Source organism: Tachyglossus aculeatus, chromosome 3, assembly GCF_015852505.1.
Source record: "Tachyglossus aculeatus isolate mTacAcu1 chromosome 3, mTacAcu1.pri, whole genome shotgun sequence".
Lineage (NCBI taxonomy): Eukaryota > Metazoa > Chordata > Mammalia > Monotremata > Tachyglossidae > Tachyglossus > Tachyglossus aculeatus.
The window spans coordinates 60,301,868-60,328,521 of NC_052068.1; the positions used below are offsets into that span (position 1 = coordinate 60,301,868).

Consider the following 26,654-nt stretch of genomic DNA (forward strand, 5'->3'; position numbering starts at 1 on the left):
CCCTCCCTCCCGTCCAGCGTGAGGCCGCCATGGCGGGGGCGGCCCACGCGCATGCGCGTAGGCCGCTCTCCCGCCCAGCCTGAGGCCGCCATGGCGAGGGCGGCCATGGACGGGAGCGAAGCGGTGGGCGGACGGGGGTCGTCCCCCCCGGTCCCCGGACATTGGAGCCGCCTGCACTGGCCGCTGCTCCGGGGCTGGCGGGGCTTCTGGGAGCGGCCCTGCCAGGGGACCGGCCGGTCCTTGGCCACACCGGAAGTGGCCCCCTTGGCCGGACCGGAAGTGGCCTCCTCGGCGGGCCCCGAGCAATGGCCGCCTGAGGAGAAGGACGACGAGGAGGAGGCAGAGGGGGCCAACGCGCTGAGGAGACTGCCCGTGAGCCACCCCGGGGCCGCCGCGAAGCATTGCGTTCAGTCGTTCAATCTGATTGATTGATGATTGATTAATTGATGGAGAAGCAGCGTGGCTCGGTGGTGAGCCCCCTGTTGGGTAGGGACCGGCTCTATATGTGGCCCACTCATCATCATCATCATCAATCGTATTGATTGAGCGCTTACTGTGTGCAGAGCACTGTACTAAGCGCTTGGGAAGTACAAGTTGGCCACATACAGAGACAGTCCCTACCCAACAGGGGGCTCACAGTCTAAAAGGTCATGGGTTCGAATCCCGGCCCCGCCGCTTGTCAGCCGTGTGGCTTTGGGCAAGTCACTTCACTGCTCTGGGCCTCAGTTCCCTCATCTGGAAAATGGGGATGAAGGCTGTGAGCCCCCTGTGGGACAACCTGATCACCTTATATCCCCCCCAGTGCTTAGAACAGTGCTTTGCACATTGTAAGCGCTTAACAAGTGCCATTATTATTATTATTATTATTATATCAATCAATTGTATTTATTGAGCGCTTACTGTGTGCAGAGCACTGGACTAAGTGCTTGGGAAGTACAATTTGTCAACATATAGAGATGGTCCCTATCCAATAGTGGGCTTACAGTCTAAAAGGGGGAGACAGAGAACAAAACCAAACATACTAACAAAATAAAATAAATAAAAAAAATTAAAAAAATTAAAAAAATAAATAATATGTTTTGCTTTGTTGCCAACTTGTACATCCCAAGCACTTACTACAGTGCTCAGCATACAGTAAGCGCTCAACAGATACGACTGAATGATCGAAGAAGCGCTCACTGATAGAGAGGCAGCGTGGCTCAGTGGAAAGAGCCCGGGCTTTGGAGTCAGAGGTCATCATCATCAATCGTATTTATTGAGCGCTTACTGTGTACAGAGCACTGTACTAAGCGCTCGGGAAGTCCAAGTTGGCAACATATAGAGACGGTCCCTACCCAGCAGGGGGCTCACAGTCTAAAAGGTCATGGGTTCGAATCCCGGCCCCGCCACTTGTCAGCCGTGTGACTTTGGGCAAGTCACTTCACTGCTCTGGGCCTCAGTTCCCTCATCTGGAAAATGGGGATGAAGGCTGTGAGCCCCCTGTGGGACAACCTGATCACCTTATATCCCCCCCAGTGCTTAGAACAGTGCTTTGCACATAGTAAGCGCTTAACAAATAGCATCATTATTATTATTGAGCGCTCACTGTGTGCAGAGCAATGTACTAAGCGCTTGGGAAGTACAGGTTGGCAACAAAGCAAAACATTAACAAGATAAAATTCATTCATTCATTCAGTCGTCTTTATTGAGCGCTCACTGTGTGCAGGGCACTGGACTAAGCGCTTGGGAAGTACAAGTTGGCAACAAAGCAAAACATTAACAAAATAAAATTCATTCATTCAATCGTCTTTATTGAGCGCTCACTGTGTGCAGAGCACTGTACTAAGCGCTTGGGAAGTACAAGTTGGCAACAAAGCAAAACATATTAACAAGATAAAATTCATTCATTCATTCAGTCGTCTTTATTGAGCGCTCACTGTGTGCAGAGCACTGGACTAAGCGCTTGGGAAGTACAGGTTGGCAACAAAGCAAAACATATTAACAAGATAAAATTCATTCATTCATTCAATCGTCTTTATTGAGCGCTCACTGTGTGCAGAGCACTGGACTAAGTGCTTGGGAAGGACAAGTTGGCAACAAAGCAAAACATTAACAAAATAAAATTCATTCATTCATTCAATCGTCTTTATTGAGCACTCACTGTGTGCAGAGCACTGTACTAGGCGCTTAGGAAGTACAAGTTGGCAACAAAGCAAAACATATTAGCAAAATATTATTAAATTTATAAATTAGCAAAATTATTACCAATAACCTCTGCCTCCAAAGCCCGTGCTCTTTCCACGGAGCCACGACACGTGTCAGCAGTGTGACCTTGGGGAAGTCACTTCACTTCTCTGGGTCTCAGTTCCCTCATCTGGAAAATGGGGATGAAGACTGGGAGCCCCACATGGGACAACCTGACCACCTTGTGTCCCCCCAGCACTTAAAACAGTGTTTTACACATAGTAAACGTTTAACAAATACCATTATTATTATTATTATTATTATTGTTGACCAGGCACTTCCTGTGTGCAGAGCACCAGACTAAGCACTTGGAAAGGAGGAATGTACCGAACTGTTGATTGATTGATTGATTGACTAAGCACTTGGAAAGGACAAATCGACAGCATATAGAGCCGGTCCTGACCCAACAACGGGCTCACAGGCTAGAAGGGGGAGACATTCATTCATTCAATCGTATTTATTGAGCGCTTCCTGTGTGCTGAGCACTGTACTAAGCGCTTGGGAAGTACAAGTCGGCAACATCTAGAGACGGTTCCTACCCAACAACGGGCTCACAGGCTAGAAGGGGGAGACAGACAACAAAACAAAACACGTGGACAGGTGTCAAAATCGTCAGAACAAATAGAATTAAAGCTAGATGCACATCGTTAACAAAATAAATAGAATAGTAAATATGTACAAGTAAAATAAATAGATTAATAAATCTACAAATTTATACAAGTGCTGTGGGGAGGGGAAGGAGGTAGGGAAGGGGGTTGATAGGAGGAGAGGAAATAGGAGGCTCAGTTTGGGAAGGCCTCCTGGAGGAGGTGAGCTCTCAATAGGGCTTTGAAGGGAGGAAGAGAGCTAGCTTGGCAGACGTGTGGAGGGAGGGCATTCCAGGCCAGGGGAAGGATGTGGGCCGAGGGTCGACGACGGAACGGGACTGGTTGGATAAGAATTTTGAGCTCACCCAGTCCACAGCCGCCTTAATTTGGTAGATTGCAACCGTGTCACCTCCAACCCGCTTCCACAGTGGGAGACAATACTGGGCAAGATGGGCCATTGGTCTTGATGCAACGAAGGCATTTGTAATGTTCTGATGTATCATTTTGAATAAACAAAGTGCTCCACACTTGATACTTTGAGTCATGGCCCTTGCTCATCTGTAGAAAGGATATTTTGACTCCCCAGTCGACCCAGTAGCCCCAGTTTCTCTGCTCTGCAGTCTCATACCTCCTGCTGCCTCTAAGACATCTCTAGAGGGATGTCCCACTGATTCCTCAAGTTGAACATTCGCCAAACTGAACTCATCTTCCCTTCCGATTCCTTTCTTCCACCTAACTTTCCCATTCCAGTTGAGAACACCGTCCTCCGCCTCTGCCCTGTATCCTTGCCATTATCCTTGACTCTAGTTTGACTACTGCCAGCCTCCTCGCTGGTTTCCCTGCTTCCAATCTCTTCCCTCTCCGGTCCATATTTCACTTGCTGTCCGCGTAGTTTTTTCTAAAATAGTGTTTTGCACTGACCTGGGTAGGCGGCTTTGGGTTGTGGCTGGGAAGAGAAGCACAACCCAGTCACATGTTTTAAACAACTGCGATTTAGTATACCAACAAAGTAATAATGATAATAATAATGGCATTCATTAAGCACTTACTATGTGCAAAGCACTATTGTAAGCGCTGGGGAGGTTACAAGGTGATCAGGTTGTCCCACGGGGGGCTCACAATCTTAATCCCCATTTTACAGATGAGGTAACTGAGGCACAGAGAAGTTAAGTGACTTGCCCAAAAGTCACACAGCTGACAAGTGGTGGAGCCGGAATTTGAACCCGGCTCCACCACTTGTTGATACCCACAAGCAAGCATGCTGAGGTCCACTGCATTCATTCATTCAGTCGTACCTATTGAGCACTTACTGTGTGCAGAACGCTGTACTAAGCGCTGGGGAAGTACAATTCGGCAAGAAAAAGAGACAATCCCTGCCCGCAACGGGCTCACACTCGCCCTCCATCATGATCCACTCGTGAAGTATTGCACTTTCCAAAACACTACCAAACTTGGGAATCAATTCACGTCTCCCGGTGACAGAAACAACTACCTGGGCCAAGCACGACTGTGTAGTTGCCCATGGAGCCCCACCCGGTGTTCAGGAATCACCCCCGGTCGGTCCATGTACCTTCTGACAGGCTGGAACGCGACAACCCCTCCCCTGAGCGGGAGTCTCATACCTGTTAGTGAACAACGGCACCACTATCCTTCCTGTCTCACAAGCCTGTAACCTTGGCATTATCCTTGACTCTCTGTCATTCCACCCACGTATTCAATCCATCACTAAATACTGTCAGTCCCACCTTCACAACATTGCTAAAACCGCCCTTTCCTCTCCATCCACGTTAATACAATCACTCACCCCGTCCCGCCTGGATTACTACCTAAGCCTTCTTGCTGATCTCCCAGTCTCCTGTCTCTCTCTCCCCGCTCCAGGCCATACTTCGCTCTGCTGCCCGGATCATTTTTCTATAAAAACATTCAGGCCATGTCACCCCGCTCCTCAAAAGACTGCAGTGACTGCCCATCCGCCTCCACATCAAACAAAAATCCCTCACCAACGGCTTTAAAGCAGGCCACCACCTTGCCCACTCCTACCTCACTTCGCTTCTCTCCTAACAACCCAGCCCGCACACTTCGCCCCTCGAGTGTTAACCTTCTCACTGTGCCTCCATCTTGCCACCACGTCCTGCCTCTGACCTGGAACGCCCTCCCTCCTCACATCTGCCATACAATAACTCTCCCTCCCCTTCAAAACCTTACTGAAGGCACATCTCCTCCAAGCAGTCTTCCCCAAGTCCCACTTTTCCTCCCGCTCCCTTCTGCTTCACCCTGACTTGCTCCCTTTGCCCTTCCCAATCCCAGCCCCACAGCACTTAGGTACATATCTGTAATTTATTTGTTTCGATGTCTGTCTCTTCCACTCTAGACCCCAGGGCCGTTGCTGTATCGTACTCTCCCAAGGGCTTAGTACAGTGCTCTGCACAGAGTAAGCGCTCAAAAAATGCGTTTGAATGAATTAACAAGGGCGGCTGACGCTTGGCCGCTATCCTCCAATCCAATCCCGTTCCACCACGGCCAGGTTGCGGCAGGTGTTGGTTCTTTGCGTCCCCTCCCCGGGTTACACGTGTTATTCAAACATGTGAGCCAGCGGGCCCCCAGACAAAGGGCTGTGGGCATGGTGAGGACAGACACTCCAGCCTGCCCCGCCTCTGCTGTACATCCAGCTTCTTCCACATTTCCCCAACTTGCCCTAAATAGCGGTGCAGCCAAAGTGCACTTGGATCCTGCTCAAAAACCTCTTATGGCTGTCTATTCCTCATTGCACCAAGAAGAAGCTCCTGACCATTGGTTTGAAGGCACGCCATCAGCTCCCTCCCTCCTACTTATCCACTCCTTTCTCGCACTACACTCCAGCTCGCCCTTTTTTCCAGTCAAGCTAACCTACTCATTGTGCCTCATTCCTGTCTCCCTACTGACCTATTGCTTATATCCTCCGCACTTTCTGGAATTTGCTCTTATTTCACCTCTGGTTGAACTCAATTCTCCCCATCTTCAAAAATCTTCTAAAGTCATATCTCCAGGAAGTCTTCCCTGATTAATCTCCAGTCTCCCCACCTTATATCCTCCAACTGCTTCTTCAACCTTTCCACCCAACCATCCCAAGCACTTAACACTTGTCTACATTTCACATACCCCATTACTTCTTCCTAGCCATAATTTAGCTAGGGTTGTGAACTCCTTGCGAGCAGGGATCATGTATTCTAATTCTGCTGTACTCTACCAAGTTGCACAGAGGTGTCCGATAAACGCAACTGATTTATAGCCTCCATCTAGCATCATTTGTATTGCCCTGCCTGAAGGTGACCATGATAAGCTAATGCTTCATTTTTCAATCTCCTCCTCTTGTGTTTCAGATTGATGTGCAGTTGTACATTATGTCATTCCTTTCGCCTCACGATTTATGCCGGTTGGGAAGTGTAGACCGCTACTGGAATCTGACCATTCGAGATCCCCTTCTGTGGCGGTATTTCCTTTTGAGGGATCTTCCCTCCTGGTCTTCCGTTGACTGGAAATCTCTCCCGGATATACAGATCTTAAAAAACCCCTTTCCTAAGGACAGAGATGGGGTCCTCTCCGATTACATGTCCATGTGAGTATCAAGCGTTGGTTTTTTATATAAGCCTATAATTAACTACAAAGAGTCTCTGTCACCCAGCTCAGTCTCTTAGCTTCTCTGGGGCAGAATTAATAATAACAGTAACAATAATAATGTTGGTATTTGTTAATCACTTACTGTGTGCTGGGCACTGTACTAAGTGCCGGGATGGATACAAGCGAATCAGATTGGACACAGCCCCTGTCCCATGTGGGAGTCACAGGCTCCCCATTTTACAGATGAGGTAACTGAGGCCCAGAGAAGCGAAGTGACTTGCCCAAGGACACTTCTGGTTTAAGTGGAGTTCTGAGCAGCAGCAGCCAGGCCAGCCTGAGTAGAAATTCCTAAGTCAGGAATCACTTCCAGGATGATAGGGTGGCCCTCAGGGAATTCTGGTAGTTGTAGCAATTCTGGATCACCCGTCTATACCTGGAGCTACCGACATTTGCACGTTAGTGTTCTCCTGGGAGTGAGAGGGGTTTGGCCCAGATTCCTTCTCCCACCAGGAGACTGGGTTGCCGTGGGACTGGAATAGGAGCCGCGTGCCAGAAGACATGTCCAAACCCCTCTCAGCCCACCTGGGTATGACTTCCAGCCAACCTCCAGCTCATAGGCCTGAGGATCCACAGGCTGTAATAATAACAACAGTAATGGCAGTATTAAGCAGTATACTATGTGCCAAGCACTGTATTAAGCATTAGTATTGGTGGTATTAAGTGCTTACTATGTGCCAAGCACTGTATACGATCCCTGTCCCACGTGGTGCTCACGTTCTCAATCCTCCATTATACAGATGAGGTAACCGAGGCTTAGAGAAGTGAAGTGACTTGCCCAAGGTTACCCAGCAGACAGGTGGCGGAGCCGGGATTACAACCAGGGTAAATAAAATAATCAGTTCGGACACGATCCCCATCTACCTCCGCATCAAACAGAAACTCCTCACCATTGGCAGAGAAGCAGCGTGGCTCAGTGGAAAGAGCACGGGCTTGGGAGTCAGAGGTCATGGGTTTGAATCCTGGCCCCGCCACCTGTCAGCTGTGTGACCTTGGGCAAGCCACTTAACTTCTCTGTGCCTCAGTTACCTCATCTGTAAAATGGGGATTAAGCCTGTGAGCCCCACGTGGGACAACCTGATCACCTTATATCCCCCAGCGCTTAGAACAGTGCTTTGCACATAGTAAGTGCTTAACAAATACCATCATTATTATTATTATTATTATGATCCCTGTCCCATGTGGGCTCACCTGGGCTATGGCCTACTCACAATCCTCATCTGCCACCTGCCCATCCAATAATTCACAGTTAGGGAAACAGCGCAGCTGAGTGGGAAGAGCACGGGCTGGGAGTCAGAGGCCCTGGGTTCTAATCCCACCTCCACCGCTTTCGTGCTGTGTGACGGGCAAGTCGCTTCACTTTTCTGTGCCTCAGTTTTCTCATCTGTAAAATGGGGATTCGATGCCTGTCCTCCCTCCAACTGTGAGCCCGATGAGGGACAGGAACTCCGTCCGACCTGATGATCTCATATCTGCCCCAGTGCTTTGTATGGTGCTTGGCACATCGTAGGTGCTGAACCAATACCGACATTACTTATTAATCAGTTATGAGGAGCCACCACCTTAGCAAAGCTATCCCAGGTGGGGGTGGGAAGAGGGCCAAGGAGAGGGGGAAAAGGAGAAGGGCACGGAAGGGGAGAGCATCAGTGACAGAAGGAGAGGAGAGGCTCCTCTTCACCTCTTCCATGGTGGCAAGAATAGTCTCCCCAGCCTCTGCTACCCGACTCCATCCTGATGGTTGTCTGAAGGAGCACATTGTCACGGCTGCACTAGAAACTGATGAACAGTCTCAAAATGGACCAGATTGGCTACTGAGGTAACGACAGCGGCAGCAGCCAAGCGGCTGAATTTGGGGTGGTTGATGGAGAGTTCACCTGGCAGCCTCTCCTACATTTCTTCCTGCTCCTGGGGGAGAAACCAGCATTTTGGGTTTCCCTAAGCTTACCTTGATTTCATCTAGCCTTTTTAGCTTTCACAGTACCTACCCCTTTTCTGTCCTCTCATCATTTCTTAGCTGTAGGAGATGTCATCCTCAGTTTACAGATAACGATACCGAGGCACAGAGCGGTTAAGTGACTTGCCCAACGTCAGCAGCTAGCAGGCAGAGCCAGGAGTAATAATAATAATAATAATAATGGTATTTGTTAAGCGCTTACTATGTGCAAAGCACTGTTCTAAGCGCTGGGGGGATACAAGGTGATCAGGTTGTCGCACGGGGGGCTCACAGTCTTCATCTTCATTTTACAGATGAGGGAACTGAGGCCAAGAGAAGTTAAGTGACTTTCCCAAAGTCACACAGCTGACAATTGGTGGAGCCGGGATTAGAACCCATGACCTCTCAGTCAGCAGCTAGCAGGCAGAGCCAGGAGTAATAATAATAATAATAATGATGGTATTTGTTAAGCGCTTACTATGTGCAAAGCACTGTTCTAAGCGCTGGGGGGATACAAGGTGATCAGGTTGTCCCACGGGGGGCTCACAGTCTTCATCCTCATTTTACAGATGAGGGAACTGAGGCCAAGAGAAGTTAAGTGACTTTCCGAAAGTCACACAGCTGACAATTGACGGAGCCGGGATTTGAACCCATGACCTCTGACTCCAAAGCCCGGGCTCTTTCCTCTGAGCCATGCTGCTTCTCTACTGAGGAGTAGAACTCAGGACCTCTAACTCCCAGGGCTGTGATCTTCCTACTAGACGTCCAGCTTTTAGTGGGGATCTAATGGATAGCGCCCTTGGCCTTTTGAGTTGTGGACTGTCCTGCCTTAAGTGGGCTCTTTGGTCACCCTGTGGCCCCGCTCTGTCAAATGGCTAAATTTGCACGGTTCTGTGACCTCTGGACATTGAATATTTGCCCCAACAATTATTCATATTAATGTCTATTTCCTCATCTGGACTCGTCCCCCTCGTCCCCCTCTCCATCCCCCCATCTTACCTCCTTCCCTTCCCCACAGCACCTGTATATATGTATATATGGTTGTACATATTTATTACTCTATTTATTTATTTATTTATTTATTTATTTTACTTGTACATTTCTATCCTATTTATTTTATTTTGTTGGTATGTTTGGTTCTGTTCTCTGTCTCCCCCTTTTAGACTGTGAGCCCACTGTTGGGTAGGGACTGTCTCTATGTGTTGCCAATTTGTACTTCCCAAGCGCTTAGTACAGTGCTCTGCACATAGTAAGCGCTCAATAAATACGATTGATTGAAATACGATTGATTGACTGTAAGCTCGTTTCGGGCAGGGAACCTGCCTGCCAATTTTGTTGTACTCTCCCAAGCTCTTAGTACAGTGCTCTGCACAGAGTAAGCACTCAATAAATAACCATTGATTGACTGATTAAAGCAACACATTTTTAGCAATGAGAAACTCAGGAGCTTCCCAACTCTCTTAGATTGTGAGCCCTTTCGGAGCCGGGGACTATGTTTTAGTTTCCATCTCTGTATTTTTTTCTCAGCATCTAGTTTAGTGCTTTGTACATTAGATGCTTAATAAGCACCACTACTACTATTTTCCTATTGCAATTTCTAGCTGTACTCAATGTTTGCAGCTTTAGTGCCTGAAGCCTTGAGGTCCCCATCCCTACCCCCAACCCCAGCGGGCGGTCTCCTTCCTTCCCCGGGGGATGGGCCCAGCCCCTGTCTCTAACCTAAACTAGGGTGTCACCAGTCCAAGCATTTGGTGAACCCCCAATTTGCAACAACAGTAGGAGAAGGATAACTTTTCTCCATGTCCTATGGAGTTACATGCTTAAGGATGGTAAATAACATCCTGAACAGTAGCTCCTTGGGGAGGGAGAAAGTGTGGGAAGGGATTAAAAAAAAAAAAGACCACTCCAGGGTGGAGGATATGCTAGAGAACCAGGAAATTGCATTTTATCAACATGCTAGGACATGGCCATTATCCAATTCGTTAAAAGAAAAATTCTACTGCTAGATGAAGGCATCTCCAGGGGAGTGAGTTTTGCACTACTGAATTCAGATCTAGTCTAACGAATCGTTTGCAATTTCTGGCCTAGATGAGGTGGGGTTTTTAAAGCAGTATTTGTGAAGTACTTACTATGTGCCAGGCACTGTTCTGAGCGAGGTAGTCAGTGTCGACGGTCCCTGTCCCGCAGTGGGGCTCAGAGTCTTAATTCCCATTTCACAGATGAGGTAACCGAAGCCCAGAGAAGTGAAGTGACTTGCCCAAGATCTCACAGCAGACAAGTGGCAGAGCCGGGATGGGAACCCACGTCCTTCTGACACCCAGGCCCGTGCCCTATCCACCAGGCTGCTTCATTTTGATGAAAAATAACTTTCCCCAAAGCGTTTCTCAGTCTTGTATCTTGTTTCCGTTCTTCCCTGCAGATACCAAATGAGCTGCCCTCACACAAGAAGATGCTTGAAATCCAGCCACCCCGTCTACGGGGCCGTCACCTCTTTTCTGCAGTCCCTGGTAATACATTCAGAACCCCGTTTTGCTATGTTTGGACCTGGTTTGGAAGAGCTGAACAATTCCTTGGTGTTGAGAATGATGTCTTGCACAGAGCTTTCCCCAGTTGCCGGTTTACCTCAGAGGCAGATCGATGGTAATATCCACATTCAGCTACAATACCAGAGAGTCTCGGTCCTCTAGACTTGAGTAGGCAGACAGACGTTTATCGTCAGGAAGGGCGTTAATTCCTCCGGCAAATTCCGGAGGATAGTGACTGTTTTCTTGCCAGAAACCTCAGTATTATCATGGAGTCCTCATTGGCCTTGATACTCTCTACTCAGATTGTATCATTGTACGACGTCTCACACCGTACACCTCTCCTCAGAGTAGGCTTAGAGTTTCATTCAAAAATGAATGGACGTCAGAGCCTTCAGTATTCATGGAAATGTTTAAATACATTCTCTTTCCTCTCACCAGGCTTCTTTCTTCCATTTTCACCTTCTGCCGTGTTCACTCGTGACAGTAACCTGGTTAACTGGAACAATTTTCTTTTTATGGTACTAAGCGTTTACTGTGTGCCAGACCCTGTACTAAGCGCTGGGTTAGATCCAACCTCATCAGGTTGGACAAAGTCTTCCATTGACCGGAAAGCCCTGGGGTAGATTTGGTATAAGCAGATTATTATTATGGTATTTGTGAAACGCTTGCAATGTGCCAAGCACTGCTCTAAGCGCTGGGGTAGATACAGGGTAATCAGGTTGTCCCACGTGAGGCTCACACTTTTAATCCCCATGTTACAGATGTGGTAACAGAGGCACTGAGAAGTTAAGTGACTTGTCCAAGGTCATTCATTCATTCAGTCGTATTTATTGAGCGCCTACTGTGTGCAGAGCACTGTACTAAGTGCTTGGGAAGTACAAGTTGGCAGCATACAGAGACAGTCCCTACCCAACAACGGGCTCACAGTCTAGAAGGTCACACAGCAGACAAGTGGCGGAGGTGGGATTGGAACCCACATCCCCTGATTCCCAAGCCCATGCTCTCTCCTGGGGCCCACAGCGTAGGATAGAGGGTGAGCGAGTATCTTATCCCCATTTTGGAGATGAGGAAATTTAGGCCCAGAGCCATTAAAAGACTTCCCTGAGGTCACCCAAGTGCTCACTGTCTTAATCCGCGTCTTACAGGTGAGGTAACCGAGGCAGAGTGAAGTCTCTGGCCTAAGGTCACACAGCTAAACTAGTCAGATCAATCACAGGATCATAAAATCTCTATTTCACCGTGGACACCGGAGAACAAACTCTTTGGAGAGTCTTGAGTTTTCTTGATTTGTTTTTTCCCCTTTAGGAATTGGATCAGGAATCAGTTTTCAGTTGAGCAATCAACAAAAGTTCAACATCCTGGTATTATATTCAACTACCCGGTAAGGCTACTTACCTAAAGGCATCCTACCTAAAACCCCAAAATGGTAAACCTCTCGTGATGAGTGTATTTTCTGCTGATTTATTGGTTTCTTTTAAATGCAATTTTCAGAAAGGAAAGAGATCGAGCCAGAGAAGAGCGAACAAATGTAGTCAACAAGATGTTCAATCCCGAACAACCTGGGGCTGATCAAAAGGGAGGACGCTACAGTGTGATACCCCAAATTCAGAAAGTGTGTGAAGTGGTGGATGGGTTCATCTATGTCGCGAATGCCGAAACTCACAAACGTAAGCCGGCTGTTTCTTTTTAGCCACGTTTTCAGCTGACTTCTTTTGATTCCCACCGTGCGAATAGGAAAAGGGATTTTATCCTTTCACTTGACCTACGTAGTAGGGTCCTAGTTTGGTGATTTTCAAGTAGATAACAGGTTCATTCAATCGTATTGAGCGCTTACTGTGTGCAGAGCTGTGTGCAGGACTAATTGTTGAACAAGCCAAAAAGGGCTTCTTGCAGAATCTGCTTGTAAAGGACAGTTTGACCCAGCTCCAATTAATCATCCAAGTAATCTAGCCAAAAAAGTTTTGTATTTTCCTAACTCTCTGTCCTGGCAGAATTTGCGAACCCTTGCCAAACCACTATTTTATTTTGCACTATATAGGCTTGGTATTACCTCTTTATAGGCTTGGTATTACCTCTCTCAGGGTCACAGCTGGAGAGTTTCCAATGTATATATGTTTGTACATATTTGTTACTCTATTTATTTTACTTGTACATATCCATTCTATTTTTTTTATTTTGTTAGTATGTTTGGTTTTGTTCTCTGTCTCCCCCTTTTAGACTGTGAGCCCACTGTTGGGTAGGGACTGTCTCTATATGTTGCCAACTTGTACTTCCCAAGCGCTTAGTACAGTGCTCTGCACACAGTAAGCGCTCAATAAATACGATTGATGATGATGATGATGGGAGGGAGAGTCAAGCAGAGGCCTGTCCATTCCATTCCTAGCTTGGGCAGTGGCTAGCAAATGGAAGACAATCTGCTGCAAGTCAAAATGCACTTGTGCCGGGCAGCAGCGGCGTGGGAGAGAATTGAGGATGGAGACTCAAGTTTACTGGAAGGAGGCAATCATCGTCATCATCATCAATCGTATTTATTGAGCGCTTACTATGTGCAGAGCACTGTACTAAGCGCTTGGGAAGTACAAATTGGCAACATATAGAGATAGAGTCCCTACCCAACAGTGGGCTCACAGTCTAAAAGGGGGAGACAGAGAACAAAACCAAACATACTAACAAAATAAAATAAATAGAATAGATATGTACAAATAAAATAAATAAATAAATAGAGTAAAAAATACTCTATTAATAATAATAATAATAATAATAATAATAATAGAGTGGCAGTGGTAAGCCACTTCCAGATTTTTACCAAGGAAACCTGGATTCACTCGCAGAACGATTGCGGGTGGAGGTGGGGCATTCTGGGAGACTGTGAGCCCACTGTTGGGTAGGGACTGTCTCTATATGTTGCCAATTTGTACTACCCAAGCGCTTAGTACAGTGCTCTGCACATAGTAAGCACTCAATAAATACGATTGATGCTGATGATGTGTCCATGGCGTCACTCGGCAGCAAAAGACAAGACTTGGCAGTGCTACTCCTAAAATAGCCGTTTTTTAATGCAGTTGACTTCAAATAAATGTTGCTGTTTCAAATTGACAGTGAAGTTGTATTTGTCAGAATGTACCAGGCACTTCCTCTTGTCAGTGAAAAGGAAGGGTGCAGAGGTAAACCACAGAAATAATAAAAATGGCTGGTGTTCTGAAGAAAATAGGGCTACGAGGAATGAGAACTTTTAGCCTGGAGAAGGGGGCCTGAGGGGAACTATAATAGCCGCTTCCCAAGTAGGTGAAGGGAGATTGTGTGGATTGTCTCCTCCTCAGAAGGAATGGAGACTAGTAGACATTTAAAGGCATTAAACAGGAGTTGGGTTAAGTAGAAGGAAGAATTTCCTGGCCAGAAGAGCGATGACTTACTGGAGCATTAAGGAGGAGAGTAGAATTTCCTTCCCCAGTGGTTGTTAATGAAAGAGTTTAAGATGGAGTCAGTGTAGTCAGTAGTACTAAGTAGTGTAGTCAGTATACTAGGCGCTTTTTAGACTGTGAGCCCACTGTTGGGTAGGGACTGTCTCTATATGTTGCCAACTTGTACTTCCCAAGTGCTTAGTACAGTGCCCTGCACACAGTAAGTGCTCAATAAATACGATTGATTGATTAGTACAGTGCTCTGCACACAGTAAGCCCTCAATAAATACGATTGATATAGTCCTTCCAGGGACTGGGGTGGGTACAAGCTAAAGAAGCAGTGTGGCCTAATGGGAAAGAGTGTGGGCTTGGGGGTCAGAATGTTGCCAGAGCCCTGGTAGTAATAGTAATAATAACTTGTACTTCCCAAGCGCTTAGTACAGTGCCCTGCCCACAGTAAGCGCTTAATAAATACGATTGAATGAATGAATGAATAATAATAATGACGATGGCATTTTTAAATGCTTACTATGTACAAAGCACTGTTCTAAGCGCTGGAGGGGATACAGCGTGATCAGGTTGTCCCAAGTGTGGCTCACAGTCTTAATCCCCATTTTACAGATGAGGGAACTGAGGCACAGAGAAGTGAAGTGGCTTGACCAAAGGCACACAGCTGACAACTGGCGGAGCTGGGATTTGAACCCATTTTATTTTGTTAGTATGTTTGGTTTTGTTCTCTGTCTCCCCTTTTAGACTGTGAGCCCACTGTTGGGTAGGGACTGTCTCTATATGTTGCCAATTTGTACTTCCCAAGCGCTTAGTACAGTGCTGTGCACATAGTAAGCGCTCAATAAATACGATTGATGATGATGATGATGACCTCTGACTCAGTTACCTCCTCTGTAAAATGGGGATGAAGACTGTGAGCCACACTTGGGACAACCTGATCAGGTTGCCCCAAATCACACGGCTGAAAAGCGGCAGAGCCGGGATTGGAACCCAAGACCTTGGACTCCCAAGCCCGCGCTCTTTCCACTGAGCCACGCTGGTATCGCCAACATGGGGGGAGGGTAAACACTGCTATTGGGAAAAGCTTCTAAAAGTCAAGAAATTTGAGATGCAAAGAAAGGAAACAAAGCCCGTTTGCTTTTAAACTGATAATAATGAAAGCTAATGTCAAGTACTTTGTGCCAAGCCCTCTGTTTGAGCCCAGGGGTAGATTTAATATAAGCAGATCGGACACCGACCCTGCCTCAAATGGGGCTCACCGTCTAGGAGGGAGGGTGAACAAGTAGGTATCTTATCCCATTTTACAGATGAGGAAAGTTAAGCGCAAAGACATTAAACGACTTGCCCAAGGTCAAGGTCACCCAGCAGGTAAGGGGGAAAACCCAGTTCTCCTAACTTGCCCAGCTCTTTTCCACAGGGCCGTTCCACCTGAGAGCGTCTTTTCCTTTTACTCTCCATCGGCTCCTAAAATGGTACAGTTAAATCTAATGGACTTTTAGAAGGTTTGGTGGAAATAATAGCAAGTAGCGATGACCATGTCTCTGTCAGGGCTACAGTCCAACTGGGGGAACTTTGACATATGGTAAGGTGGTGAGTGATAGATCCCTCTTGTAGTCTAATTTTTGGACATTTCCTTATATTTCACACTAAATTTCATTCATTCAATCGTATTTATTGAGCTGCAGTCCTATTGGGGGAACTTTTACATATGGTAAGGTGGTGAGTGATAGATCCCTCTTGTAGTCTAATTTTTGGACATTTCCTTATATTTTACACAAAATTTCATTCATTCAATCGTATTTATTGAGCTACAGTCCTATTGGGGGAACTTTTACATATGGTAAGGTGGTGAGTGATAGATCCGTCTTGTAGTCTAATTTTTGGACATTTCCTTGTATTTTACACTAAATTTCATTCATTCAATCGTATTTATTGAGCTACAGTCCTACTGGGGGAACTTTTACATATGGTAAGGTGGTGAGTGATAGATCCTTCTTGTAGTCTAATTTTTGGACATTTCCTTATATTTTACACTAAATTTCATTCATTCAATCGTATTTATTGAGCTGCAGTCCTATTGGGGGAACTTTTGCATATGGTAAGGTGGTGAGTGATAGATCCTTCCTGTAGTCTAATTTTTGGACATTTCCTTATATTTTACACTAAATTTCATTCATTCAATCGTATTTATTGAGCTGCAGTCCTATTGGGGGAACTTTTGCATATGGTAAGGTGGTGAGTGATAGATCCCTCTTGTAGTCTAATTTTTGGACATTTCCTTATATTTTACACTAAATTTCATTCATTCAATCGTATTTATTGAGCTGCAGTCCTACTGGGGGAACTTTTACATATGGTAAGGTGGTGAGTGATAGATCCCTCTTGTAGTCTAATTTTTGGACATTTCCTTATATTTCACACTAAATTTCATTCATTCAATCGTATTTATTGAGCTACAGTCCTACTGGGGGAACTTTTACATATGGTAAGGTGGTGAGTGATAGATCCCTCTTGTAGTCTAATTTTTGGACATTTCCTTATATTTTACACTAAATTTCATTCATTCAATCGTATTTATTGAGCTACAGTCCTACTGGGGGAACTTTTACATATGGTAAGGTGGTGAGTGATAGATCCTTCTTGTAGTCTAATTTTTGGACATTTCCTTATATTTTACACAAAATTTCATTCATTCAATCGTATTTATTGAGCTACAGTCCTATTGGGGGAACTTTTACATATGGTAAGGTGGTGAGCGATAGATCCTTCTTGTAGTCTAATTTTTGGACAATTCCTTATATTTCACACAAAATCTCATTCATTCATTCAATCGTATTTATTGAGCGCTTACGGTGTGCAGAGCACTGTACTAAGCGCTTGGGAAGTACAAGTTGGTAACAAAAAGAGACGGTCCCTACCCAACAGTGGGCTCACAGTCTTTCAGCTCTGCCAAATGTCAGCTGCGTGACTTTGGGCAAGTCACAACTTCTCTGTGCCTCAGTTACCTCATCTGTAAAATGGGGATTAAGACTGTGAGCCCCCTGTGGGACAACCTGATCACCTTGGAACCTCCCCAGCGCTTAGAACAGTGCTTTGCACATAGTAAGTGCTTAATAAATGCCATCATTATTATTATTATTATTATTTCAATAGTAAATGTTAAGCATCCAGATGTAGTCCATGATTTTGAAACATGAATTTGCTTTTGATACAAATGTATAAAAGCCATAAACAGCTTTGAGCTTCGTATAGTGCTCTGCACACAGTAAGCACTCAATAAATACAATTGAATGAAGGAGTATAGTCAATGTCCACTAAATTATACTGTCAGATCCTGCCCTTGTCATTTTATGTTTTTCAGTCACTGAAGAATGATTAATTATATTTGGGTGCCGTTTGAAACATAACCTAAAGTCAAGCTTTATAGAGTAGTGTATGTGTTTAGCAGCGGGCTCGGGAGTCAGAGGTCATGAGTTCTAATCCCAGCTCCGCCGCTTATCAGATGTGTGACTTGGGGCAAGTCACTTCACTTCTCCGTACCTCAGTGACCTCATCTGTAAAATGGGGATTAAGACTGTTAGCCCCACATGGGACAGCCCAATTACCTTGTCTCTACTCCAGCGCTTAGAACAGTGCATGGCACATAGTAAGTGCTTAACAAATGCCATCATTATTATTATTATTATTATTATCTGAGAAGTCTTGCTCCGTCAGAGCAGCCGTGGGTGTCGTCGTCTTCAGTTTCCCAGGGATGAAAATCGATTGCTCTCTGTTCCTTAGGACATGACCGACAAGAAGAATTTTCTCGCATCTCGGCCATGACCGACGCAGCCTTTGGATCCCAGACGAGACCCGTGCTGGTTTTATCTTGTGTTTCCCAAGCCGACACAGAAAGGACCCCCTGCTTTTACGTCGCCCACGAACTCTGCTTGAACCAACTAGATCGACCTTGGATGGTAAGTGACGACTCTTTGAAAAAGAACCTCGCTCAAATGTATTCTACCTTTACCCCCGGCTTTATTCCGTCCGTACTTCAGACCATTTAGGGGCTGGGCTAATGGAAACCCGCTTGATTTTCAAGACATTTCTCTCATTCTGGCTTTTCTTTTTTGATGGTATTTGTTAAGCACTTACTGGGCGTCAAGCGCTGTTCAAAGCATGGGGTCAGATACGAGATCATCAGGCTGGGCAGAGTCCCTGTTCCACGTGGGGCTCACGGTCCCGATCGGAAGGAGGATCGTGAGTCTAGAGTCTAGGTCTAAATCATGAGGCGAAGCTACAGAAAATAATAATTCGTGGGCCTCCCCCTCCCCATCTAGGCTGTAAGCTCATTGTGGACAGGAAATGTGTCTGTTTTTGTTCTGTTGTACTCTCCCACGTGCTCAGTATGGTGCTCTGCACACAGGGAGCACTCAATAAATACATTTGAGGAGGATGTAATCCCCATTTTACAGATGAGGTAACCGAGGCCCAGAGAAGCGAAGTGCTTTGCCCAGAGTCCCTCAGCAGACAAATGGCGGAGCTGGGATTAGAACCCGGGTCCGTCCGACTCCCAAGCCCGTGCTCCGTAATAATAATAATGATAACATTTGTTAAGTGCTTACTACGTGCAAAGCATCATCATCATCAATCGTATTTATTGAGCGCTTACTATGTGCAGAGCACTGGACTAAGCGCTTGGGAAGTACAAATTGGCAACATATAGAGACAGTCCCTACCCAACAGTGGGCTCACAGTCTAAAAGGGGGAGACAGAGAACAAAACCAAACATACTAACAAAATAAAATAAATAGGATAGATATGTACAAATAAAATAAATAAATAAATAAATAGAGTAATAAATATGTACAGACATATATACATATATACAGGTGCTGTGGGGAAGGGAAGGAGGTAAGATGGGGGTGATGGAGAGGGGGACGAGGGGGAGAGGAAGGAAGGGGCTCAGTCTGGGAAGGCCACTGTTCTAAGTGCTGGGGAGGTTACAGGGTGATCAGGGTGTCCCACATGGGGCTCACAGTCTCAATCCCCATTTTCCAGATGAGGTAACTGAGGCCCAGAGAAGTGAAGTGACTTGCCCATAGTCACACAGCTTACAGTTGGCGGAGCTGGGATTTGAACCCATGACCTCTGATTCCAAAACCCGGGCTCTTTCCGCTGAGGCACTAGCCCACGCGGCTTCTCACGGCGCTTGGTTGAGCCGAGCTGAGTTGAAGATTTCAGGACTGAGGACCTGTAGAGAGGAATTGATTCTAGTGTCAGTGGCTTGGGCCACTTGCACTGTCTCATCCCTGTCGCCATATTCCCGCAGGGGTGCGGAGTGCAATGAGAAAGTCCGGGGGGGCCGGGTTACACCGCGTCGCAAAGTGCCTGCCACAGTTTTTTTACTTGTAAGATCACCACAGTGATGACAATCAATCAATCAATCGTATTTATCGAGTGCTTACTGTGTGCAGAGCACTGTACTAAGCACTTGGGAAGTACAAGTTGACAACATATAGAGACGGTCCCTACCCAACAGTGGGCTCACGGTCTAAAAGGGGGAGACAGAGAACAAAACCAAACATACTAACAAAATAAATAAATAAATGCTAACAAAATAAATAAATAGAATAGATATGTACAAGTAAAATAAATAGAGTAATAAATATGTACAAACATATACATATATACAGGTGCTGTGGGGAAGGGAAGGAGGTAAGATGGGGGGATGGAGAGGGGGACGAGGGGGAGAGGAAGGAAGGGGCTCCTTACATGACAATGTAATAATAATAATAATAATAATGGCATTTATTAAGCGCTTACTATGTGTTCTAAGCGCTGGGGAGGTTACAAGGTGATCAGGTTGTGTCCCCAAGAGGCTCACAGTCTTAATCCCCATTTTACAGATGAGGGAACTGAGGCACAGAGAAGTGACTTGCCCAAAGTCACACAAATGACAGTTGGCGGAGACGGGATTTCAACCCATGACCTCTGACTCCAAAGCCCGGGCTCTTTCCACTGAGCCATGCTGCTTCTCTTAGCATCTCTACATTCATTCATTCATTGTTGTATTTATTGAGCGCTTACTGTGTGCAGAGCACTGTACTAAGCGCTTGGGAAGTACAAGTTGGCAACATATAGAGACAGTCCCTACCCAACAACGGGCTCACAATCTAGAAGATAGGGGAAGCAGCATGGCTTAGTGGAAAGAGCACAGGCTTTGGAGTCAGAGTTCATGGGTTCGAATCCTGGTTCCGCCAATTGTCAGCTGTATGACTTTGGGAAAGTCACTTAACTTCTCTGTGCCTCCGTTACCTCATCTGTAAAATGGGGATTAAGATTGTGAGCCCCCCGTGGGACAACCTGATTACCTTGTAACCTCCCCAGCGCTTAGAACAGTGCTTTGCACATAGTAAGTGCTTAATAAATGCCATTATTATTATTATTATTAGAAGATGCTTCATGCTTTCCATCTCCATGCTCTACAGAAGTGCCAGAGCCCATCTGTAGGTTGCCTTCATTCAATCATATTCATTGAGCACTTACTGTGTGCAGAGCACTGTACTAAGTGCTCGGAAAGTACAATTCAGCAACAGAGACAATCCCCGCCCAGTCCGGGTTTACAGTCTAGAAGGGGGAGACAGATATCAAAACAAGTAAAATAGGGATCAATATAAATAAATAGAATTATAGACATCCAAATTAGTAAACAGGCATTAATATAAATAGAATTATGGATATTCATTCATTCAGTCGTATTTATTGAGCACTTACTGTGTGCAGAGCACTGTACTAAGCACTTAGGAAGTACAAGTCGGCAATATATTTATATATATATATATATACACAAGTGCTGTGGGATGGGGAGGGGGTAGAGCAACAGTACTGGTTGCTCAGCACTCAGTAAGCGCTCAATAAATACGATTGAATGAATGAAAAGGAGCGAGTTGGGGCGACGGGGAGAGGCGGAGGAGCTGAGGAAAAGGGGGGCTTAGTCAGGGAAGGCCTCTTGGAGGAGGTGAGCCTTCAGTAGGGCTTTAAAGGGGGGAAGTGTGGTTGTTTGGTGGATTTGAGGATTTAGGGCGTTCCGGGCCAGATGTAGGACATGGACCAGGGGTCGACTGTGGGAAGGCAAGAACGAGGCCCAGTGAGAAGGTTAGCAGCACCAGAGGAGCAGGGTGTGCGGGCTAGGATGGAGGAGGAGAGAAGGGAGGTGAGGTAAGAAGGGGGCAAGGGGATGGACAGCTTTGAAGCCGAGAGTGAGGAGTTTTTGCTTGATATGGAGGCTGATAGGCAACCACTGGAGATTATTGAGGAGGAGGAGTGACGTGCCCAGAGCGTTTCTGTAGAAAGATAACCCGGGCAGCAGAGTGAAGTATGGACTGAAGTGGGGACAGACAGGGGGATGGGAGGTCAGAAAGAAGGCTGATGCAGTCATCCAGTTGGGATAGGATGAGTGATTGTAATAATAATAATAATAATAATAATAATAATAATAATAATGGCATTCATTAAGCGCTTACTGTATGCAAAGCACTGTTCTAAGCGCCGGGAAGGTTACAAGGTGATCAGGTTGTCCCACCGGGGGCTCACAGGCTTCATCCCCATTTTACAGATGAGGGAACGGAGGCCCGGAGAAGTGAAGTGACTTGCCCAAATCAATCAATCAATCGTATTTATTGAGCGCTTACCGTGTGCAGAGCACTGGACTAAGCGCTTGGGAAGTCCAAGTCGGCAACACACAGAGACAGTCCCTACCCAACAGCAGGCTCACAGTCTAGAAGGGGGAGACAGAGAACAAAACCAAACATACTAACAAAGTAAAATAAATAGAATAGATATGTACAAGTAAGATAAATAAATAAATAGAGTAATAAATTTGTACAAACATATGTACATATATACAGGTGCTGTGGGAAAGGGAAGGAGGTAAGATGGGGGGGATGGAGAGGGAGGCGAGGGGGAGAGGAAGGAAGGGGCTCAGTCTGGAAAGGCCTCCTGGAGGAGGTGAGCTCTCAGTAGGGCCCAAAGTCACACAGCTGACAATTGGCAGAGCCGGGGTTCGAACCCATGACCTCGGACTCCAAAGCCCGGGCTCTTTCCGCTGAGCGACGCTGCTTCTCACTTGTACTAGGGTGGTAACCGTTCGGAAGGAGAGGAAAGGGCGGATCTTGGTGATGTTGTGAAAGTGAGGCCGGCAGGCAAGTAGCCAGTTTGGCTTCGGCCCCACCCGCCCCGTTAGCCAGCTGTTTTTTAGGATTTCTGCTGGATTTGACGGATGCAATCCTCACAATAACAATAATAAGAGTAATAATTTTGACATTTGTTAAACGCTTACCGTGTGTCAGGCACTGTACTAAGCGCTGGGGTGGATACAAGCAAATGGGGTTGGACACAGTCCCTGCCCCTCATGGGGCCCACACTCTCAACCCCCTTTTACAGATGAGGGAACTGAGGCCCAGAGAAATGCCCCCCCCCCCCCCTCGTCCCCCTCTCCATCCCCCCCATCTTACCTCCTTCCCTTCCCCACAGCACCTGTATATATGTATATATGTTTGTACATATTTATTACTCTATTTTATTTGTACACATCTATTCTATTTATTTTATTTTGTTAGTATGTTTGGTTTTGTTCTCTGTCTCCCCCTTTTAGACTGTAAGCCCACTGTTGGGTAGGGACTGTCTCTATATGTTGCCCATTTGTACTTCCCAAGCGCTTAGTACAGTGCTCTGCACATAGTAAGCGCTCAATAAATACGATTGATGATGATGATGAAGTGGCTTACCCCAGCTCCCACAGCAGACAGGTGGCAGAGACAGGATTAGAACCCATGACCTTCTGACTCCCGGGCCTGTGGTCTCTCCATTCCCAGAACTCAGAACTGTCCGGGAAGCTCTGCAGTCAGAAAGCTTGTCCGGCGATGGCCGACCCACGGTCGGCATTTCCCTACTTGGAGGGCTGGGACTGGAAGCCTCCTTCCCTTCCCCACAGCACCTGTATATATGTATATATGTTTGTACATATTTCTTACTCTATTTAGTTATTTATCTTGTACATATCTATTCTATTTATTTTATTTTGTTAGTACGTTTGGTTTTGTTCTCTGTCTCCCCCTTCTAGACTGCGAGCCCACTGTTGGGTAGGGACCGTCTCTATATGTTGCCAACTTGTACTTCCCAAGCGCTTAGTACAGTGCTCTGCACACAGGAAGCGCTCAATAAATACGATTGATTGATTGATTGAGTCTCCTGAGTCACAGAACTGTGTTTCTTCCCCTGGGCCGGCCACAGGACCAGACATAGCCAAATGCAGCTTGTCATGGCCAGGAAAAATGTCTGTTTACCGTTATATTGTACTCTCCCAAGTGTTTAGTACAGTGCTGTGCCCATAGTAAGTGCTCAGTAAATAATCCACTTTTCACCTCAGTGCTGGAGAAGCAGCGTGGCTCAGTGGAAAGAGCCCGGGCTTTGGAGTCAGAGTTCATGGGTTCAAATCCCGGCTCCGTCAACTGTGTGACTTTGGGCAAGTCACTTCACTTCTCTGTGCCTCAGTTACCTCATCTGTAAAATGGGGACTAAAACTGTGAACCCCCTGTGGGACGACCTGATCTCGTAACCACCCCAGTGCTTAGAATAGTGCTTTGAACATATAAGTGCTTAACAAATACCATCATTATTATTATTATTATTATTATTATTGTGGTGGCTGCCATGCTCCCCAGGGAACGAGTCTACCGACTCTTGTTGTACTCTCTCAAGTGCTTAGTACAGTGCTCTGCACACAGGAAGCGCTCAACAGATACCTTTGATTGACTGATTAATTGAGAAGGGTGAATTTATAATTGTGCTCTCTGTCATGAAGAAGCAAAGAAGCAAAGTCTTCTAGACTGTGAGCCCACTGTTGGGTAGGGACCGTCTCTAGATGTTGCCAACTTGTACTTCCCAAGCGCTTAGTACAGTGCTCTGCACACAGTAAGCACTTAATAAATACGATTGATTGATTGACATTGTGAGTCGTCGCACGCCTCTCATGGGCCACATTTTCAACAGCAGTAGGATGAATTGGCTCAACCCCAGGAGATGGGAGGCAGTTCTTACTTTTACTATGGTAACTCTTCAGGAATCAATCAAACATTGTTTGGCACAAAGTAAGTGCTTAACAAATACCATAATTATTAATTAATCAGTTTTCAACTCTATTGATTGAGCCCCTGTTACGTCCAGAACACTGTACTTAATAAGCCGGCCCTTAAGGATCTCATAATGCAATAGGGGAGACTGACAAGACAGATTCAGCGTGGCGTAGTGGGAAGAGCCTGGGCTTTGGAATCAGAGGATGTGAGTTCTAATCCCGCCTCTGCCACCTGTCTGCCGTATGACCCTGGGCAAGTCACTTAACTTCTCTGTGCCTCAGTTATCTCATCCGTAAAATGGGGATTAAAAGTGTGAGCCCCACGTGGGACAATCCGATTACCCGGTATCCACCCCCGTGTTTAGAACCGTGCGTGGCACAAAGTAAACACTTCACAAATACCATAATTATTGTTACTGTTATCAAAGACCTAATTTCATTCCACTCTCTAACATTTCCACCCTCTGGGAAGTGTCATTGGGAGTGTAGAGTCATTATTGTCCGGGAATGTAGAGTCATTGTTGTCCGAGAAGATACGTTGATACTAGTGATGACTCGGAACAGAAATAGCTGTCACTTAGCCGTGTTGTGTGTTTGTGCGTGGGTGTGTGTGTATCTTTGCTCAAGGCCATTAATCGTGTGGCCCCACCTAAGGTTCAGTGACTTGCAAAAATCCCTGTTTTGAGAGGAGGACCATGTTACACACTTTTCTCTCTTCCTCCCTTCAAAGCCCTACTGAGAGCTCACCTCCTCCAGGAGGCCTTCCCACACTGAGCCCCCTCCTTCCTCTCCCTTCCTCCCCCTCCCCATCCCCCCCGCCTTACCTCCTTCCCCTCCCCACACCACTTGTATATGTGTCTATATATTTGTATATATTAATTACCCTATTTTATTGGTACCTATTTATTCTATTAATTTTATTAATATGTTTTGTCTTGTTGTCTGTCTCCCCCTTCTAGACTGTGAGCCCGCTGTCGGGTAGGGACCGTCTCTATATGTTGCCGACTTGTACTTCCCAAGCGCTTAGTGCAGTGCTGTGCACACAGTAAGCGCTCAATAAATACGATTGAATGAATGAATCCTGGATTTTTTTTTTTAAATGAACTAGCCATGGTAATGATAAGCGTATTTGTCCAGCACCTTCCAAGTGTCTTGCACTGTGCTAAAGGCTTGGGAAACTGCAACAGGAACAGACCACGTGATCCCTGCCCACAAAGAACCTAAGGGGGAGCTTTCCAGCTAATGGACAGAAGGGTAAATATTGTAAAACCACCACGCAGTGTATCTAGTTGGTTTTCCCAGCCCCTGGCTACCTGTCGCTTTTGTCGTTTCTCTAGATGCCTCGTTGAAGATGTGCCGTTTGTATATCCGCAGGTGCAGGACACAGAAGCTGCAAGTTTGACCGGACTTTTGGGTGGCATCGAGTGGCTTCTTGGCGAAGTCGATGGCCGGCGGACGAGATAACTGCTCGGGGCGGCTGGCTCGGGAACCCCAGGAGAAGGCTCCTAGGACCGGGGATCATCCAATCTGCCACGATGGACCCATTGCAGCTCGAGTTGTGGGGCCCCGGGGGAGCTTAAGGGCCCCCTCATTCCCCTCCCCTGGCCCCAGGGGGGAAATGGGGGCCAAGTAGTCTCAGCTGCCTAATTCTGACTCCTGGGGCTCACTGCACCCGCCAAGTTTCTCACATTTAATCGTCGCCTCGAAGGAATTACGAAGGAAGCACTTGGTGCCAACTGCTGGCGCTCACGCGACTCGGTTGGACTTTGCATTAATCATGTCGATCCTTTTCCAAATCCAGTTGTAAATTCTTAAGTGTTAATAATTGCCTGGAAAGGTTCTTTCTGCCCAGCTTGTCCGGTACTGGGTTTTTCCCTGGCCAAGACAACAGAGCCCTTTCCCGTTGACTCCATTTGTTGAATATTGTGGGGATTACAGACATGGCCATGAGGCAAAGGCATTTAGCACCAATAATCCTTCTGACTGTCTCTATATGTTGCCAATTTGTACTTCCCAAGCGCTTAGGACAGTGCTCTGCACATAGTAAGCGCTCAGTAAATACGATTGATGATGATGATGATCTGAGGCAAAAAGCAGCCCCTTTATCCTGCTTTCCAGTGCTGGGGTGGCATAGCCCACAATGTGTTCTGCACTGGTCATCTCATGTTATGTTCTAGGCTTTAATAATAATAATGATAGCATTTATTA

The 26,654-nt window shown here is 46.3% G+C and overlaps 1 protein-coding gene across 1 annotated transcript; it reads left to right on the forward strand.

Moving 5' to 3' along the window:
- The first annotated feature begins 51 nt into the window (after positions 1-51).
- Positions 52-26,654, forward strand: FBXO4 (F-box protein 4). Its single transcript, XM_038743391.1, has 7 exons — positions 52-372; positions 6,170-6,405; positions 10,817-11,037; positions 12,228-12,303; positions 12,414-12,589; positions 18,113-18,288; positions 25,821-26,654. Exons 1-7 carry the CDS (start codon positions 52-54, stop codon positions 25,908-25,910), a joined length of 1,296 nt encoding a protein of 431 aa, XP_038599319.1. The 3' UTR covers positions 25,911-26,654.